General features: G+C 46.7%; 1 protein-coding gene across 1 annotated transcript; it reads left to right on the top strand.

Moving 5' to 3' along the window:
- The first annotated feature begins 1,797 nt into the window (after positions 1-1,797).
- LOC135906633 (hemocyte protein-glutamine gamma-glutamyltransferase-like) lies at positions 1,798-19,681 on the top strand. The gene is made up of 15 exons (XM_065438117.1): positions 1,798-1,937; positions 3,523-3,716; positions 4,644-4,847; positions 5,821-6,099; positions 7,804-7,922; positions 7,984-8,091; positions 9,013-9,190; positions 9,811-9,949; positions 10,681-10,784; positions 11,292-11,469; positions 12,883-12,980; positions 14,294-14,542; positions 15,551-15,714; positions 16,788-16,924; positions 19,426-19,681. The coding sequence occupies exons 2-15, from the start codon at positions 3,569-3,571 to the stop codon at positions 19,562-19,564; spliced, it is 2,244 nt and encodes a 747-aa protein (XP_065294189.1). The 5' UTR covers positions 1,798-1,937; positions 3,523-3,568; the 3' UTR covers positions 19,565-19,681.
- Positions 19,682-19,826: the final 145 nt, after the last annotated feature.

Genomic DNA, 19,826 nt, shown 5'->3' with positions numbered 1-19,826 from the left:
TCCCGTAGGTAGAGCTTATGAGTTAGCATATACGGTATATTGGAAGGGAGCGCTTATCACAGGCTAGGCAACCACACGAAGGCGGTGCCTCATCGCGGTGCATGTACCCTCTCATTCAGCGCTGCGGCTGTCACTTTGGCCCACAAAGTTTCACACAATGATTACTAGAGGGAACTCTGGCGCTGTTACCGTTCAGCTACCATTGGAATGATGGTTAGTACATGAATTTGTCCGACCTCCGTGCTTGTGGCCTCAGACGTTCTTGTGGGTACATTTATTACCCGTTATCTGCCTCCATTAGCCTAAATTTCAAAGTAATCTATACATTTCGTTATAAATTCAAAAGCAATACGTATCTGCGAAAAGGCATAATCGCTGCTAGTTGCAGTGGTTGCGCTTGCCCATGCGTCTGTGGCGTAATGGCTTCAATATCGAGCTTCTTTGCTAAAGGCCTTGAGTTCGAATCCTGCCGCTGGACAATTTTAATAATGCTTATTTAAGTCGTTATCGCACAGTGATTTCTTGAAAATTATCAGTTTGCACGAAGCCGTTTAAAAGGCAAAAGCTTAAAGTTTATGCAAATCCGTGTACTACCGGTGCATCATTCCGATGCCCTGCTTGCAGCTCCCCTAGACACTAGGGTGAAAGTTCCCTCTAGTAATTATTGTATGAAACCCTCTGCTTTCGCCGAGCTGGTGCGTTTGGCAGCAGATGCAGGGCAAATGGTGCATGATCAGAAACAGGGGAGTCTCGAACCAGAAGCGCATTCGGCAGCACTGACGCACATCGCTCTCGTGCTCTTGAAAAGTGCGCCTGGAACAGTACAAAAGAACGTTTACGAAAGAACAATATGCGACAGGTTTTGCAGTAGCACGACACATCACTCGTATTAGAATAGATACAGAGCCGAGAAAAACTACGTGCATCGGACACGTAAAATGTCCCCCCGAACGCCGCTAATATTATTCTCATGGTTCCGGCGGTTTATGCGGAGAGTGATATATCTCTTGAAACATCATGTCACCGTTTTAACAATTGTAAACTTCATTAATAACAAAGTGCCAAATGATAAAATACGAAATTTCTATGCCCACGGTCTCACCGTATGCGTAGCGGCATACTATTGGAATTTCGAGTCATCATAACTGAGGTGAGGTTCCTTCATAATTGTGATAGACTCTAAAGCAAACTAAGATTTGTGTGATTAAACCTGGGCAGTTGTTTAATCTACACCAGATATCAATCGAAGAAGGGCTGAATTCGAAAGTTGTTAGTAGACGAGAAGAGCTGATATTTCGCAACTCCATGGCCCTTCTTATTTTTCGTTATCGTGATTGATCAGCAAGAGGGCACTGGCTAATCATCATTCACTTCTGAATGCTAACTACCTTGCGAACTTGGCCATTGGCAACATAAAGTCAGCCTCAACTTTCACGGCCCTGAAATTTTTTTTGCTGTCTAGATTAAGGTTTCGGTTATTTTTATTTTATTTATTTCCAGAATACCTGCGTCGCCTCGAAGGCATTATTGCAGGGGGGACAGTCAGAGAAAGATGTTGAGAATTATCCTAAACTATAGGCATACATCGCGGGCTGGGCGTAGTAAAACTAAATCAATAATAAGAACTAAAGCAAATTGCGTTGCGTCTATGTGAAATTGCATATCACAGTACACAAGAAAATTTTTAGCTTTACCTCGCCTATTTCTTTAGTTTATTATCGCTTACGGCGCACGCAGAGCCTTAGAGCTGTCCATTTAGCAGTGCGGCCGGTCACGAAATAGCCATTCCATTGAAATTTTCACCTAAGTGAGCATCCTTACGGCTCTCTATGCCACATCAGTTACGCTAAATAGCGAACAATTGAATGTACGATATAAAATAGCCAGCGCAAGCCCACGGAGTGCGCACGGTCCTGCGAGGAGAGCAGCACTCTCAGGTAAGCTCCTGTGCTTTGCCGAGGCACTGGTAATGCCGTTGTAGAACTACTGATAACAGTTGTGTTTGTGCAATCAGTAAGATGAAAAATGGAGACTCCCAAAGCAACTCGCGAGCTATGAGAAACGCCGTAGTGAAGGGCTCTGGGTCAATTTCGGCCACGTGAATTGCTTTAACGTGCACTCAAATGTACAAGAGCATCTTTTGAGTTCCGCCCTCATCGGAATGCGACCGCCACTGTCGGGCATCGTACCTGCGACCTCATGCCCAGCAGCAGGACAGCGCAGCCTCTGAGTCACCGCAGTGGGCGTTTTTTGCAGCATAGAGTTGCCAAGCTCGTACAGCCGCTACATATTGCGTTTTTTTTTCTTTACTCGGAATAACCCGCCACGCAAATGACATGATAGATGGCATGACTTACTTGCTAGTCAACCTTCAGTAAAATATGGCCCAGAAAATTAAAAGAAAAAGAAAACGGTAGAACGCCTTCAACTAGAACACCGAAACGGCGGAATAAAGTTCTCTTAGCTGTATCGTAATTTCGGAACTCGTCATCAGAAAAGAGACACAAGGCGTCGGACACATTAAGGGGAAACGCGCCATACAGCTGAAAGGGTAGATTTTCACGGTCAAGCTCAACCTCCGCGCAAATCTTCCCCAAAAAGGGTAGCAAAGAAGATAGAGTAGGAGGTGAAGGTGTCGCCATGGCAGTGGCCAAGCAGACCGGCAAGAAGGGTCTAGTGGATCCTGCTGGCAGGGTAATCTGGTGACAGGACAGGGTGCGGTAATCCAGCAAGGTTCCAGATGGTTGGGGCAGGTCAGGTAGCCTTGAGTGAGTTGGATAGCCGTGAGGCTATCCGTCTTTGCAGAAAGTCCTAGAGTCCCGCCCAGAGCCCCAACGAGTCGAGGTACTCGACGACACTTAGGCTGGCAGCTCGTTGGGACCAGGGAAGAGGATTTATTAGAAATGTAAGTTTTTGGTGCATACTATGGTGTACATTGCTGTACATGATGTCAGCGTCCCGTTTCTTGTGTGTATTCGAGTTTCTTTTCTGTATTTTCTATAGCCTTGTTTACGTGTATTTGACTCATTTATTGTACCAACTGCGTTGTACTTGTATTTTTGTACTTCAGGCTTTTCTTATTTTCATGATCCAATCCACCCCCACCCCCTTCCTTCCTATGGAATGCCTATGAAGCCCTTTATGGTAAAGAAAGGCGTTTATTGTGAATGCCTTTAGACAAAGAAAGCTTTGCTTGATAACGTTTAGGGGAGAACAGGACGCAGTCCAAGCATTACGAAAAAGAGACTTGTAAAAAGGTCCCTCTTGAGGAAAACATAGTCTTTTGTAATCTTGACACCGCGCTGATGACGAAGAGAGATCCTCTTGTTGAAACTTCTCAGCTCGGGAGTGAACAGCCACCCTTGTTTACCCCTGGTTCTCAAGGGGAGCGAATGATTATCTGGAAATTTTAGACCTGGCTCAAGGGAGTTTTGATCGATGAACTGTCCATTACAGTGCGGTGCGCTGCTTCCGATCCCTCGGCCACCAGGCGGTTAATCCAAAGCGCGCCCCCGCGCCCAGATCCCTGCCCCCGTTGTAACGCAGAGAGGCCCAGGAAAGGAGCACCATGGACACCAGCGACGAGGCAATTCTCGACATGCTGCGGCAGCGGATGCTCGCCAACAGCGACTTCCTCCAGTACATGGAGATCGTCATCGAGAGCCTCCGCTCCGGGGCAGAGTTCGATCGCATGCCGCGCCTCATGGCGCACACAGGTACTGCACCGCGATGCTCGTGAATGAATACGCACACAGAAGTATTCAGCACGCGCTTAGAATGACAGGGAGCATTTCTTGTAACCACCTATATGCGAATGTATCTTTATCGCCCACTTGGGAAAATTCCCCAGTTAAGTTTTGACACTGAGGGGAGAGAGCGAGCCACATGAGATGAAGAACAGGCAGCTTAGTTAGACTGTTCGACTAGCTGGCTTCCCAGCACTGAGGTAAGGCGGTAAAGGAAATTAAATGCTATAGAAGGAGAGTCAAGATTGAAAAGGAAGAAAACTGAAATCACCCACAACGACAACACTGGTAGTGTCATCGCAGCTACTTCACACAAAGCGAGTAGCCATGAGCCTTACGGGACTAGCAGTCATTGCATTTTTTGCTTGCTTACGGGGGTATGAGCTATTGCTCACGGGGGTATGAGCCATTGATGATGACGATTTTCGACTTGTTGTTCTGTATGCTCTATGCGTGATTAGAAAAAAATTTAGCACCGTTCGCTTCACTTTGCCGAGTGCTCTGCCTTACGGGGCTATGAGCCATTGGATTTTTTGCTTTGCTTACGGGAGTATTAAGGCTTAGGGGGTACGAGCCATTCATGATGATAGTTTTTGTTCGCGGAGAACACAAATGCATGCAACCCTAGCCATATACAGCTTCGCTGTAAAATATGGCGTAGCTGAGTTGTGTGTCATAATTTTGCTGGGAAAAGAACTGCTTGTTCCGGTGTTGCTTGTTTTTTTTAGGCAAAATGAGTAAGGCGTAGTTTTGGAGCTAAGACTACAGCATCTGATCTAAGGACAGGGTATGCAGGGTAGCACGCAAATTTGGTTTTCTGAAGCATCACAGATACTGCATGCGCGATCACTGCTATTCCACGCGACGTCGACCAACCCCCGTCATTCCCTGTTGCAGGCGGCACGAACCCCCTGCAGGTGAAGCAGCTTGACTACCACATACCGGCCAACACCCGCCGCCACAAGACCGACAAGTTCCTGCTCACCCAGAGCAGTGATGCCACGCTCGTGGTGCGCCGTGGTGCTCCTGTCACTATCAGCGTCCAGTTCGATCGGCAGTACGACGGGAGCAGGGACCAGGTTTTCCTCATCCTCAACACAGGTGACTTGACCGCTTGCCTTTCGCAGTGCCGGCACTTGTAAGCTCGTGCTTTGTAAAGTGCACCAAATTCGTGGGGTCCTCCCTGCGCCGTTCGTAGCAAAAAGACAGTGCTAGTACGAGGCCTTTCTTTTTAGGTGGAGCGCTTCCCTGAGAGTGTCCTTGTTGCGTGCGGCGACGCGATAGCGCGCTAAGGCAGGGACAGGGTGCGTAAGGAAGGGTAGTCTGAACAGCATTAAAAAAAACCTGCAGGTAGGACACGCAAGGCTTTAGAGCTCGCATTCACGGCGCTGCCGTTACGTAGTTTCAGATGCTATATTTGCTCTGACGCAAAATTTTGAGGGGAGATGTGTACAAATGCATTTGAACGAAAATGAGAAATTATATGACGTTAACCCTAATGAAGAGCACACAAATATGACGTGTTCTACATACGGTGGCCACGTGCGAACATGACCGAAACTGAAAGTCATCCTAGGGTGACATCATTACTTTTTTTTTTACCGCCCACTTACGTTTCTAAACCCGTCAGACATATCGAAATTTTCAAACGCAATAAAGCACATGTACTAAGCGAGTGGAAACAATGCTTTGTTCCAAACCTTCTCTTGCGCTGGAACACACGTTCACGTGTCTTACTAACACGACCGAGCATCTACACTCGCCAGGCAGACATAGTGCAGTTCGTTACTGTCCCAAATCGCCAGGGAATAAACAATAATATGGTCTGATTCCGATTTGTTTACATTTCATCCCTTGAGTTGTACTGCGCCTAGTGTGACGGAGAGAACACGAATGATGCAGAGCTGCTCCACATTAATTAATTGCACGCGCAGCGCCTCCACGTCTTAATTGCACGCGCAGCGCCTATCTGAAGGCTTGGCTTAGTGTTTATGGTTAAAGTGGCACTCATGGAAGCCCACAGAGCGCCAGCCCGACGCTCAGTTGGTGCATCGTCGCCACTTCATGCGCGCAGGTCTGGAGCCTAGGGAAGCTGATGGAAGCCGCGTGCGTCTGGAGGTGCCCAGCTCGCGCGGCTCGTTCTTCTCCACGGACAACTCGCCCTACAGCATCTGTCTGGTGCTGACCGAGAAGAACAGCATCACGGTCAAGGTGATGCTGCCGCCGTGCGCAGCGGTCGGCCTCTGGCGCCTAGAGGTTGAGACGCGGCTGCGTGGTTCCGGAGACCCGTCCGACAAGTGCCTCTTCAACGTCAAGGAGACCTTCTACGTGCTGTTCAACCCCTGGTGCCCAGGTTAGTACGGTATTCAATAGTGGTTAAGAAGTGAACAACCATTGTTCTGCGGAAATCCGCGTGGTGGAGTAAGGTTCTCAGGAACCCTCATCGGCTTTTCTTTACTTTCGTGCTAATGTTAGGCGTATGACAACGTTTCCTTATACTAGTGATACCACCTTTCCGCGATCTGTTAGAAGTGAAGTCATGTCTTCAGTTCAGAAAAGAAAAAAAATGCCATAAGAAAGTAAGGAGCGACAGGAACAGCTTCGACTAGGATGCCTAAAGCTCTATGTCTGTCTCTCTCTATTTCTCTTTCTACGAAACTCGCATTCTTCGCTTGTCACGCACAAAAAACTTGGAAAGAGCGACAAAAGTTTCGGTGCTCTGATGGCTTCTTGATGGCAGCCCCACAAAGTGCATCTCGTGTTCCAAAAGAATTTCTTGGGCAAGTTGGTGCTTAGGATTCACTGTAAGGTTCGTAACAGCGCAACACAAGACACGGACAAAAGGAAGGTAAAAGATAAAACACGGTGCTTCCTTTCGTCCGAGTCTTGTGTTGCGCTGTTACGAACCTAACAATGAATCCTAGCAAACTGGCCCAACTTACCGTTTCGGTGCGTAGGCTTGCTGTACATTCTTGTTTTGGTGCGTGGTTTAGAACATGAAAAATCTTGTTTCACTTCTAGTTGCACAGTTAGCCCATGTAGACGAGGAGGTTCCGTACGTTGCAAACCACACGTGCTTGACGCTTTCGAACCATATCTGCATGACGCTTCCGAACAACATGTAAAGAGAGAAAAAGAGAGAGAGAAGTCGTAAGAACTAGTGCTGGGCATACTCCAAAATACCCGCGCAGCGTTGTTATCGATCCTGTTTCCTACGTTAAGCACGTGTTTCTTCTGACTAGAGGCCTTGTATGAAGTGGCTGGAATAGTCGCAACTCAAATCGAATAGTTGAAAATCGTAAAGAACCGTGTCAGTGTTTGAGGTGCAAGCAAACGTTAAACGCGACCGCAAATCCTCAGAAATTCTTAGCTATATGGTGCGCGCACGCCCAAGTGTCGGTGCAACCAATCGTAACTCAACACTCAGAGAAACTTTAGAGCGTGCAGCGTGCCAAGCAGGAGGAAGGAATGAGAGTAAAAGGCAATAAAGGACTGGAGAGAAGGATAAAGACTACGTTGAGTACTCTGTGGTTGCTTGTTGTCAAAAAAGATTACTTATTAAAACCCTAATACGGAACTTTTTTTTCTATCTGAAAATTCGTGAACTGCGCGTTCACCATCGCAATGGCGAGAGTGTACTTTCTTCTTGTTTCAGTCTGAACAAACAAGATGAATGAACATAAGTGAATATACGAAGTAAACGGCTTGCGCTTTGTTGCCTCCTTTTCAACTATAGCCTAAGGGAGAAATGTGCTTAATATTTCCCGTAGTTAAGATGCAACGTGAAACTGGAAGAGAATCATGTGAATACATCTGACCACATGTTTAGTTTAAATTAGCCTCCTTTGTTCTTCCAACGTGTGGCATCGCGCATACGAGACTACCAGCGTGCAAAAGTTATGACATTTTTCGTGGCCCGCGTCGGCCTGAAAGCTGCATAGACTTCGATATTTGTCCACTGAAGCATTGCCCTATATTCTTGGTGATCGTCGCAATAAAATGAAGTTAAATTTCTCTCATATCAGCTACACCGGCGCTGCTATTTGCTTTTTTTCAGAGGACCTTGTTTACATGCCACAGGAAGACCGTCTGCAGGAATACATCTTCAACGAAACCGGAAAACTGTACCAAGGCAATTATGACTACCCCACAGGAAAGCGTTGGTTCTTCGGGCAGGTAAAAACTAAATGTATTTCGCACTAGCTATGTGCACTAACGCGCGTCTCCTGTGTTACAGTTCACCGACGTCGTCTTGCCCACGTGCAACTACCTTTTCGAGCTTGGTAATGTGAGCGTCAGCGACCGAAGTTCGCCCATAAAAGTCGCCAGAGCAATCTCGGCGCTGGTAAGAAAGGGTCTCTTGTGGGTACGCTCATCTCACTTAGAATATCTGGAAAAGAAACAGCATCTTAATGAATGTTATGGCTTTTTCTTTTACTTTCGATTCTCATTCACGCTGCAGCAGTATAAGCTTCATGCTAAACCTCTGGCTAAACTGCAACGCAAACCCGCCTCGTGAGATATTAATGTGTAATATATTAATATACAGTGACTCAGGCACTCTAGACGTATTATCTACACCGTGGATTCGTTCCTCTATAACACTAACGCTCCCGACATTAATTATTGCAGCTGGATAAATTAAAGATCCATACAACTCAGCATCTGCTTAATAAAGAGTGTGTGCGATCCATCTGGAGATCGTGTGCGCCAGTATCCGTTTTTCTTTGTTTGTCAACTGGAGAGAAGGGTGAAAACAAATACTGCGCGTTAAGAAGGCGCATCGGGCTTTATATATATATATATATATATATATATATATATATATATATATATATATATATATATATATATATATATATATATATATATATATATATATATATATATATATATATATATATACGATAGCTAATTGTAGCCACAAAGGCGAGTCAATCTTCGACGGCCACCCATATTCACAAAATATTCCCTATGCGGAGCCTACCATTGGTTCTCACTGTGGCGATCGCATCGTCATCATACTGGTCGCTATCCCAGCCAGCACTAAGCAGGACCCGTGTTGGACACACTGCTGGGCCGAAGTTGCTCAATGCCGGATACACGTTATTCGATGTAGGGCCAATGGTGGGGCCGACGTGGACCCAGTTTTCTCTGCTCTTGTGCGTCACGAGGGGCAGTTGTCCGAGCAGCGCGGCCAATCAGGAAACCCCCTGGCATAACATAACGTAATGTAACCGCTAATCTTTTCCCGTGAATCCCACAGGTCGACTCGAAGGACGAAAACGGCATCCTGGTCGGCTCCTGGGACAACAACTACAGCGACGGCGTGTCTCCTACTGCCTGGACGTCCAGTGTCACCATCCTCGAGCAGTACATGCACACCGGTGGTGCACCCGTGAAGTACGGCCAGTGCTGGGTCTACTCCGGACTGGTTACCACGTGTACGTACGGGCGCGGCGATACGTTCGAGAACGGGGACGAAAGGTCGTCAGCACGGCTGATAATTTCCCATAACGCTGCGAGTTACCTCAAGGTTGCCGCTATCGTTCACAGCAACCGCATCAAAGCACGGCTCGTACCTTCCTAGATTTCATTGCAAAATAACAAAGAAGAGAAAACATGTCGAAGAAAGAAAGTCGCATTGTCTAATCATGCTAACTCTGTGCTGCGTAGTTAGGCTAGAGGAAAAAGGTATTATACTCAATGCATTGCCTAAACTTACGCATAAATGTGCAGTTGTGTTCAAAAATTCGTGATTAAAGTAAAAAAAAGAACTGGCCGGGATGTAAGCTCGGCTGTAACCCCCTAACCCTTCCACCCCCCTTTTCTTTCTTTTGCTACACGCGCGCTCTGAGTTAAGAAGCAATTATGGCTAAACTTGCCGCACGTGTTCCCTATAATAACGAGCGCGCATCTATCGCTCAATCGGGGACTGTGCGAAAATCATAGCGTTGAATTTCTGTAGCGTGGTGTACACCTAGTGCCATGCATTGCTGACAGCTTCTATAGTGACAGTTTGAAGCCTAGCGTTTTGTACATCACTGACCCTTGTCGACCCCAGTGTGCAGAGCCCTGGGCATTCCCTGCCGCTCCATCACGAACTTCTCCTCGGCGCACGACACCGACGGCAACCTGCTCATCGAGCGCTTCTTCGACGAAAACGACAACATTATTGCCGGGAGAAGCGAGGACTCTATCTGGTACGGCTACTTGGAGGCGACGAAATAATCACTGTACACGCGAGCATTATACACGCGTACTCTTTGCGACAGTGTAGCCGTACGCGGTATCAAGGCACCCTAACTAGGAACGTTTGAGGACAGCAAGGCTGTTCGCTATTGCGAATTGCGTGACTTCCGCTCAAAGGGATTTCGTCCAGCGAAGAACGCCCTTTGCGCTCAAGTGTATTCCACAATCTCCACCCGTCGCGGTGGCTCAGCAGTTTTGGTGTCCTGAAGCAAAGCACAAGTTTGTGGGTCCGATTTCCAACGGAAACCTGCCCGTTTGTAAACAGGCGCAAGTGAATAATCTAAAATGACTAAGATCAATATGGAGACACGAACAACGCCGCCTCTCGCTGTTGTTCAGGTGTAACTTTGGAACGTAAAATTCGATCGGCTACTGCTCGCCCCAAATTTTCATACGTAAGGGAACTTAAGCCCATGTCTACTACACGCACCCCCGACCATGCACTCGATGAAGAAGTGTCTACTAGGAGCGTAAGCAGCGTCACGCACTAACACGGTCTCAAGTCTTTCGGTGACGAATTTCGAACCACGCAGTGAAATTATGTTGTCATCATTGGCAACATTATAAGCAGTAATGGCATGCTGCCCTTACTGCTTACTTTTCGTTCTGCTCAACTGAATTGTCGCATTTTATTTTGTTGGCGTTGTACACTAATAAATCTTGCATGATTGCCCCCCTGAAGGAACTTCCACTTGTGGAACGAACTGTGGATGATGCGTCCCGACCTCCCCGGAGACTACGGCGGCTGGCAAGTGATCGACGCTACGCCGCAGACCCTCAGCGATGGTACGGAGCCTATCAGTTCTAACAATTTATTACGTTGCAGGGTTAACGTGGCACAGCTGTTGCGAACCATCAAGTTGCATAGTTTATATTTGTGTTCTTGTATTTTAGAATCCATGCAGAGCGTTATTCTTCCTGCAATACGTGCAAATAACGACATTCAAATTCAGCAGTTTCCGTTACGCTTATCACCCTTACTCTTTGACGGGCACATAAGAAGTGAGCACTGAACTATTACTAATGTCCCTCATTGCCGCTATCGTCACACATGCCTATGCAAACCATCAACGGTGTTACCTTACTTTTTTTGGAAAACGTTGAAGCGCAAAACAAAGGACAGAAAGGCTGACCACAAGCTTCAACATTTTTCAAATATCTTTCTCCAAATGCCCCAAACGAATACTCTTCTGAAGGTTACCTTGCCGTTTTCCAAATGTATAGGCTTCGAGTCGTACAAAAGTTATTTTGATGTGATCTGTTACATCTACGGGTGTCTGCGCCTGCACACAGGGCTTTTCCGCGTGGGACCGTGCCCTGTCTCAGCGATCTACAATGGACACCTTGAACTGGATTACGACACCCGTTTTGTCTACGCTGAGGTTAACGCTGACCTGGTGAGCTGGAAACGTGACCGGGCCACCGGCCAGTTCAGGCAAACAACGATGAGGAACTACAACGAGGCCGAAGCGTAAGTGGGCACGCTTCCTTCCTGCTGCGTGTGCTGCTCGCAATGTGTCCACGTTGCTGTCACATTCGAGGAACGTCAAAGAAGCGACGTTAAATAGGGAAAGCGCGGCAATAGAAACACCAGAAAAAAGTACCCTGGAATGAGCGCGAGAGTGTATTCTAAAATTAAACTCGATAGCTTAACCGCCTTTGTATGAACATAAAGTTTGTTGCAGGTAAATATGTCTACTGTCGACAACATTACAAAGGAAGGTTCTGAAATTACTTTTCTCTCTCTCGCTCTTTCTCTCTCTTTCACTCTCTCTCCTCAGCGGTTATGGCGCCCTGCTGTTGAGCACGAGGTCACGTGGGTTCGATTTCCGGCCACGGCGGCCGCATTGCGACGGAGGCGAAATGCAGAAACGCTCGGGTGCCGCGCTTTCGGCACACGTTAATGAATCCCGCGCCCTCAAAAATAACAGGAAGCTCTCCACTATTGCGTCCCTAATCATAGCCCACCGTGCATCTTCGGGACCTTAGTTATTCCTCTCATTTTTCACAGTACGCACCACTGTTTAAGAATTCTCCTGATGTAGAGTGTTCTTTATGGTTAAAAAATGATGCCTTAGGCAAGTTGGGGCCCATAAAAAAAGATAAAACAACGTTCAACCGAGGACGCCTGACATTCCTGCATCGCTCCAGACAAGTGTAGGCACGCAGATAAATTGCGAGATCTCAAAGGAATGCTACGGTCGTAAAGAAGTTACCGCTCCATTGTTATCCAGTACTTTGTGTCATCCCGAAAGGAACTCCAGCTACACTTTTTTTCCGCCGGTTTCACGCATTCGCCCGATCGCGCTTTGTGTCCACAATCACCCCTGACTCCAAATTCCATTCGAATTCACCATAGACAGCGCATATCTATAAACGGCTTGGCGCTTTCTCAGTATAATGATATGCCGCTTAAACAGAAACGCTGTTCGCAGTCCCGTTCAATCAACCGACCACATAGCAGTGCATGGCGCACCTCGGTGAACGGCATCTGAGGGTTGCAGGCGTATCATCAACACTAGGAGTAATAAAAGAATGCCTGAGTAATTATCACAAGCCATAGGACTTTCTGAGCCCTTCAGAAACTTTTCTCTGTCAAAGTAACATTGCACAGAATAGCCGCTCACTTCGCCCGCAAAGGGGCTAAGAGGAAAGCGTTTTTGCTGGAAGCCCGGCCTGACGTGCCGTTCAAACTGTTGAAAATGTTGTGCCCAGTACAGTGACCGTACACTGTACTACCGTACACTGAACTACCACTAAGCGCGTAGATTTTGTCAGCTCTGGCTGCGCACGTTACAAGCGCTCGGAAAGCGTTAATTGAGCAACAATGTGACAGTATATCAGCACCTAAATAAACTCATTCTTCTTTTTTTTTTTTTTGCAGCGCGGGAATGCTGATTTACACAAAGAAGATTGGAGAGATGACTGAGCATACGGCGGAGGATGCGGAAGACTTGACCAAGGTGTACAAGGGCGTTAAAGGTACCACGATGAACTGGCATTGCAGCCTGATCACAATGCAACATGTTCTCATGCACACCTTTTTTTTCTATTTTTTTAATCTTATTTCGGATTTCCTTCTATCGTCTTTCTTTCCCTCTATACCTTACCCCAGTAAGGCACCCAGCTAGTTTTACACTGGCTAAACTCCCCCTCTTCTCTCTCTCTCTCTCTCTCTCTCTCTCTCTCTCTCTCTCTCTTTCTTTCCTTCTTTTCCACTTTCTCCTCCCCATCCTGCAACGGGGAGAGCATTGAAAAGACGCTCCCATTAACCCTGCTTTCATAAAAGGTAACAAGCGTGTTGACGTAGCTCTAACTTATCTGAGAGATACCAGACATCCTCGTGTGCATGTCGTAGTGATTCAAAATGAAGGACGGACTGGTTGGTGAGTTTGTTGCTATGGCATATAGTGCAGTATAGCACTACAGCGCACAAGACGAAAGAAAAGAAAGTGCCTCGTCCCAGTCTTTCGTTGCGTCTTGCTTGTTCTCATTGGGCTATTTGTGTGGAAAGGCGTAATAGCCCCTTACATATTGACGCTGCTAACTTGGCTCCAACGACAGTCACGGCTGTATAGAGCACGTGAATTAAATCTGGCAAGTAATCCAACACGGATAACAAAGCTTTCTAAAAACGCAATCTCATACATGCGAAAACGTTTCATAACACCAAAATGGCGGTTAGGAAAAAGAACCCGCTATTGCCGCTACGAACCATACTCAGGAACGATACTGTTTATCAACGCTACGGACCATACTCATCTACTCTAATTTGAAGTCCCGCTGGCGTCAAATGTAAGTAGAAGAGAGAGAGAGAGAGAGTAACGCTGACGTTAATAATAAACCGGAGATGCTAGCTTAACTAACAGGGCGCGCTACATCTGGGGAAGGTTGAGTCGTGCGACCTGCATCGGCGACGTTATGCTATATTTTACCTCGATAACTATTAATAAAATTATTTGCTCCACTAGCTTGAAGCACCAGCGCTTCCTTGATGAGCCTGTTTCCTACGTTAAGATAGGTATATTTAAGGAAGTACGATCGGGCAAGGGGCAACCTGCTTCCAAAGCAGCTTTCATATACGTTTCGAGAAACGAATGTAATTATATATTGCGTCTAAAGGCGTGTAAGCTTATGTGCAAAGCGGAAAGAGAGAACCTAGGCGCCCTGTGGACCGAGTAGCTGTAGTTTCTCGTCTGTTTCCGCGCCCCGCTTCTCTACCTCTGGTTGTGTTCCACGTCTAAATGCGTATGGACAGTAATAATGCTCGGCCACGCGGTCACCGCCTACTGCAGTGAAGCCCAACAAGTCGGTGATGGGCCTGTCTGGCGCTCCGCCTCCGGAGGACGTCGAGATGAAGATGGAGGAGATCTCCTCGGTGCTGGCAGGTCAGCCGGTTCGGCTGGCCGTCACCTGCACGAACCAGTCGAAGACGCCTCGCAAGGTCACGCTCACGCTCTCCGCCCACTCCGTCTTCTACACCGGCGGCGAGTACAAGATGCTCAAGAAGCAGACCTTCAACGTCGAGGTGCCACCCGGAAAGAGTAAGTCTTCACTCTTCCCATGCACTAAAGTTGAGACCACAAAGCAAGCTCATTTGCGCTTAGAACCCCCCCCCCCCCCCCGCCCCCGAACAATTATTCAGAACAATTTTGTGGGTGACGTACCCGACTTTCCATACGACTGCACGGAACAGACACTTCCACGAATAAGAAGCAATTAACCACACTTAGTCATTTAGCCCCGATCACACTGACAATCTTTTAACTCAGTCTGCATTGACGCGATCGACCCACGATGCCCGATAGATTGCAGCGGAATCAAAATCAAACACGTTTTTAGTAGCACCTCAGAAGCCAATAAAAGAGCATGAAGAAGGGTCAAATGACATGAAAAATCCGAACGCTGCATTTGCCTCAATTCACTTAAAACCAGTTATTCCCTTGTTTGAACTGACTGCGTTTCAGCGCTAGATCTACGTTGAGTTCTTTGTGCATCAGCTCAAGTTACGAATATGATCCCAGAACTTGCTAGTCCACGGAAGTCTAAAAGCCAGGCCAGTCATTCCATAGCCCATGAGCTCGAGCTTAGCGCTCGTTGATGATAGTGGCCGGTGAGGTGGTGACGATGACTGTGGACACTTCCCTGCTCGTGTGTCCACAAACGATACTTTTTTCCTTCCAGAGCAGGCAGGCGTTTGTACCCCTCCAACACTCTCCCTGATCGCTTTATGTCTACGAGCCTAATAATAAAAATATTAAGAACAACAATAACGAAGCCTGCTTCTGAGAACATAGGTATTAAAACTTAAAAGAGATCGCGGTTTAGATCTCCAGCTGTCTTACTTGTGTGAGATACTGGTGGGACTGACGAAGGATCCAAGAGCTCAAACTCACACCTTTGCCATTCGATTAAATCACCGAATTATTAAATGCCTAAAAACGCAATTTCGCTTCATAAATTATCACAGTGCTGCTCTCTCAAGACGTTCCACGCACACAACACCGCGGCTACGTGGAGTGTGTTATACCGAAATAACACGTATTTTGCAGCCGAGACTGTATGCCTGACTGTGACGGCCGACGAATATCAAACCAAGCTGGCCCCGCAGAACGTCGTCAAACTGTTCGCCCATGGCAGCTACGAGGGTAGCGGCCAAGGTACCTGGTACCGCCAGACTAGAATCACCATCGGAAATCCTACCATCGACGTCCAGGTAAGTGCTCTACGAGACCACGCTTTTTTTTGCATTTCGTCGGCGCTCGTGCTCACAAGATTGGGGCTTGTGAGGAGAGAAAACGAAGTGCGGCAAAACAGATGCGTGCAAAGTTCATTACCGGTGGTCCGGTGTCCATTTCGGGAGGGCGAGGCCTAACGAGTGCGCGCGATATGCCAGTGTTTCCCCAATGTGAGCAGTTCATGTAGCGTGCACGGAACATCGCGACCACGTATTTCGTTTCTTGGGTCAAGTCCAGCACGTGTACTTTACACTAGAAAGTCATTATTACTATACCAAGGATTTAGCGCTGCTATGCGAAAAGATTTAGAACGAACAATTGGTCTTCCTGAAGGTGCATCCATTGTGCGCGATATGCATTACGTAGCACGACGTATAGACGAACGCCAACCGTGACCTGAAGAGTTCAAAACTAGGTCTTGCGGCATGCTACTATACGAGACCACCGGATCGCTTCTTGTGCAGGCACAGTATCTTAGGGTGGCGGTGGTATAAACAAAGTTTCACATCGTAGCACTTTTTTTGTTATAGTGTCCGCATCAACTTGTTGTTCGTCGGCTTAATCGCTTTATCGTTCAATGTTTCGGTGCAGCCTTTCTCAAAATTTCGGAGGCCATGTACTCAGTGGGTGACAAGCTGCTGTGGACGGATTCTGCGGCGGTGCATTTCAGTAACGACTTTAATATAATAGCTCTGAAGCTCGAGATAACGAGATGTACTATTCATCTTAATCTACAGAGCTTTACTGAGCCAGTCTTTCTGAGGGGGTCCTGGCCGGTATACGACCTGAAGACATTCTTGGTGACTCCCGCAGTGCATCTGAAACCTTTAACAAAGAGAGCAAATGTTGTTTACAGCGATATAAGCTCTCACCAGGCTTATGCTTCGCGTGCGCACCCGCGTAACACGTTGCGCTGAGCAATGATGCTATGGCGCAGGAGTGAAGCCATCCTTTTTCTTGATGCCGCGTTCACTCCTCATATACTTCAGCAATCCCGTGTAGCGCAGTGTTCACTATCACGGCTGTATCATTGTGTTTCTCCGTGTTATAGGTACACGGACCGGTCAGCGTGTCCAGACCTATGGAATACTGCCTTTCGTTCGACAACCCCCTCGGCGTGCCCCTGACCGGCTGCAGTCTGACCCTCGACATCCCTGGAATGCAAGAATCCCATGTTATTCCTGTGGCGTAAGTGCTTCTGCCATTCCTAATAGTGTCTGTCTCCCCTTTTTTTTCCTCTGCGCGATCACGCGCGTTTATGTGTGCGGGACAGCGAAAAACAATAAAATCAAAGAATGAGGAAGAAAGGCGGACCACTTAGCATACCTTCAAAAATTTTTGTCACCCGTAGAGATTCCTACAATGACGCTGCAATCGTTCAACCACCATGGGAATGATGGGAAGTACATGGATTTGTCTGATCTTCGTGCTTGTGGATTCAGACGTTCTTGCGGCTTTGTTTATTACGCTTTATATGCCTTCATTGCGGTAAATTTCAGAGCAATCTATACTTCTGGATTTGAAGAAGACGCTGCGAACACGCGCAATCCATACTAATTGCAATGGTTTAGTTTGTCGAGGCGGCCAAATCGAAACACCCCAAGCGTATCAAGACGCTGGCTCACCCACGATAAATCCATAAGGGCGGTTCACGTCGCTTGTCGATGCATGCATCCGTGGCGTAACGGTTTAACTGTCGGGCGTCTGTGCTGTGCGTGTTCTATGTTCGAATCCTGCTGGTCGGATTAATTTAAATCATGTTTGGTTAACTATTCATTACACAGTATTTTGTTGGAAGTGAATTCGAAAAGTCACCGAGCCGTTTGAAGCCAGAAGGACGAAGTCTAGGCAAATTCATGTACTTGCCATAATTCCCACGCTGGCACAGTCCCCCCGAGTGCAGCTCCCGTAGACACTAACGCCAGAGTTCCCTATAGTAATTATTGTATGAAACTCTGTGTTGTCACCCTTATCTAAAGAAAGCTTTTTTTCCTTGCGATCACGTAAGCCGCTGTAAAAAAAAAGGGGGGGGGGGGGAGGGTATCAAACGATGAACACGGCTTCCATGACTTTACCAGAACACGCCCTCTTTATCTGGACGATCCTTCATATATCCGGTAACATAGAGCGGTAGCATTAAATAACTATGGCATGGACGTGTAATTCGATGCTTTGCCCAGATACCTTCTAACATGAATAAAAAGAAACCACATTGCGTTGAGCAGCAAACATGATAACGAACTTTCATGCGGATGTGCAAATAAGGTCCCTCGTGAATGCCACATTCCCCACCGGTCATCGGCTCAGAAGGCAGTGAAGGCACTTTTGCGCTTTCTGAGAACGTCTGGCTTGGGCGAGCGCCTTTGACTCTGCATGTATTGCTGTCCGTACACATCTCTCCCCCCCCCCCCCCCGCTCTCTCTCCCTTCCTTCTATTCCCTTCTTCCTTCCCCCAGCGTGGAGTAGTCAACTGGACTCCTGACTGGTTAACATCCCTGCCTTTCTTTTATCTCTATCTCTCTCTCCCAAATACAACATTCGGGAACACGGAAACAAGACCCACGGAAACACACACACATAAAGAAATTGAAAGAAAATAGAAAGAAGGCAAGAATATGTATGATTCCAAAAGAAAAAAAGTAAACCCACGATGTTTTATTGAGATCGGGAACTGCCCAGGGACATCTGTTTTTCTTTTCTTTTTCTTTTTTCTTCGTGTGTGCGTGCGAACGTTATAAGTTAGAACCAATGTCAATTTTGTTTTGTCATTTTGCTCGCAAAATTGGCATCATTTTGCTCACCTTTATCATGTTCGAGAAAAGGAGTAGCCGGCAAGGCCTACACACGCCAACAGCTCAGATATTATTAAGCAGCTTTAGTATAGCATTTCGGTTGTTAACGTGGACGCAGGCAAAACGGCTGTGGATACACACTACGCATATCCTATATCATACTTTTAGCAGAGCGCTCCGAATGGCAAACGGATGACCAGCGCCAAATCCTGTGGCGCCGTCTGATATATGGAAAACAAAGGACTTTCACGACAACGTTGGCATCTTTTGTTAGGCCTGGCAGGTACAGAACAGACGGCTGATCTAAATGATGACGACAAAAAATTGTCAATACTTTCTTCTGAAAGAGAGATGAGACTAAGCGAACGGTGGATCTTACCATTTATATTTTTCTATGACGACGAAGAGCAATTAAGAGGACCAAATTCGGATCGAGGTGGATGCCCTGCGCCCCGCTGTGTCGTTACGCTAGCTACGCAAGTCACACGAATCCCGCAACTCGTAACTCACAAGTTAGCGTGCGTACGTAATGCGCAAAGTTTTTACAGCGTTCTGTGCATATGCGTTTTCGATCTGCTATATTATAGCCTACGCAAAGGCTTTGCCTGCGCTATACTGAAATTATCCTAAGAATTCTCTCTCGTCACCTAGCGCTAATAGGTCGAAAGGATATTGAAGAATGCAAAAAAAGGAATCAATAAATCATTTGATATTATTATTATTATTATTATTATTATTATTATTATTATTATTATTATTATTATTATTATTATTATTATTATTATTATTATTATTATTATTATTATTATTATTAATCGGCAGAGCAAGAACAGGAGAACGCACAAATATTCAAGAGGCACTCGAATTAACGGCCACGCTTCTATCTTCTTCCGGCAGGGACGTACCTGCGAAGGGAAAGTTCGAGTACAAGAGCAGAATCATTCCGAAACGTCCTGGCGAAAAGTCCATTCTGGCAGTGTTCAACAGCAAGGAGCTGACCGATATCCGCGGAAACAAGGTGGTCGTCGTGAAGTAAGCTCTTGCCAGCTACAACACCACCTCGAAAAAAAACAGCAGTTTCAGCGTAACAAGTGGCCTGCGTTTCAATCCGTTAAACTTGCTACACGTCAATAAAAGATCCTGGGAGCATCGACTTCGTTGCCTTGAGGTGCTTTGATTGATAATGGTTTTCCCACACATATACACGCAGCACATAGTACCACGTGAATAAACTAAGCTTCCGATAAGACCTTTATGTTATTAAGCCGCTACCAGATATTTTGGAAGCTACTAAGTCA

The sequence above is a fragment of the Dermacentor albipictus genome, chromosome 1 (assembly GCF_038994185.2).
Source record: "Dermacentor albipictus isolate Rhodes 1998 colony chromosome 1, USDA_Dalb.pri_finalv2, whole genome shotgun sequence".
Taxonomy (NCBI): Eukaryota; Metazoa; Arthropoda; class Arachnida; order Ixodida; family Ixodidae; genus Dermacentor; species Dermacentor albipictus.
Note: the sequence above shows the minus strand (reverse complement) of the source record. Positions and strands in the feature narration are given on the sequence as shown.

Coding starts and splice junctions, on each gene's coding strand:
- LOC135906633 (XM_065438117.1), top strand. CDS start 3,569: ATGGACACCAGCGACGAGGCAATTCTCGACATGCTGCGGCAGCGGATG. Junction 3,717..4,643: donor GCGCCTCATGGCGCACACAG/GTACTGCACCGC, acceptor TCCCTGTTGCAG/GCGGCACGAACCCCCTGCAG. Junction 7,923..7,983: donor AGCGTTGGTTCTTCGGGCAG/GTAAAAACTAAA, acceptor CCTGTGTTACAG/TTCACCGACGTCGTCTTGCC.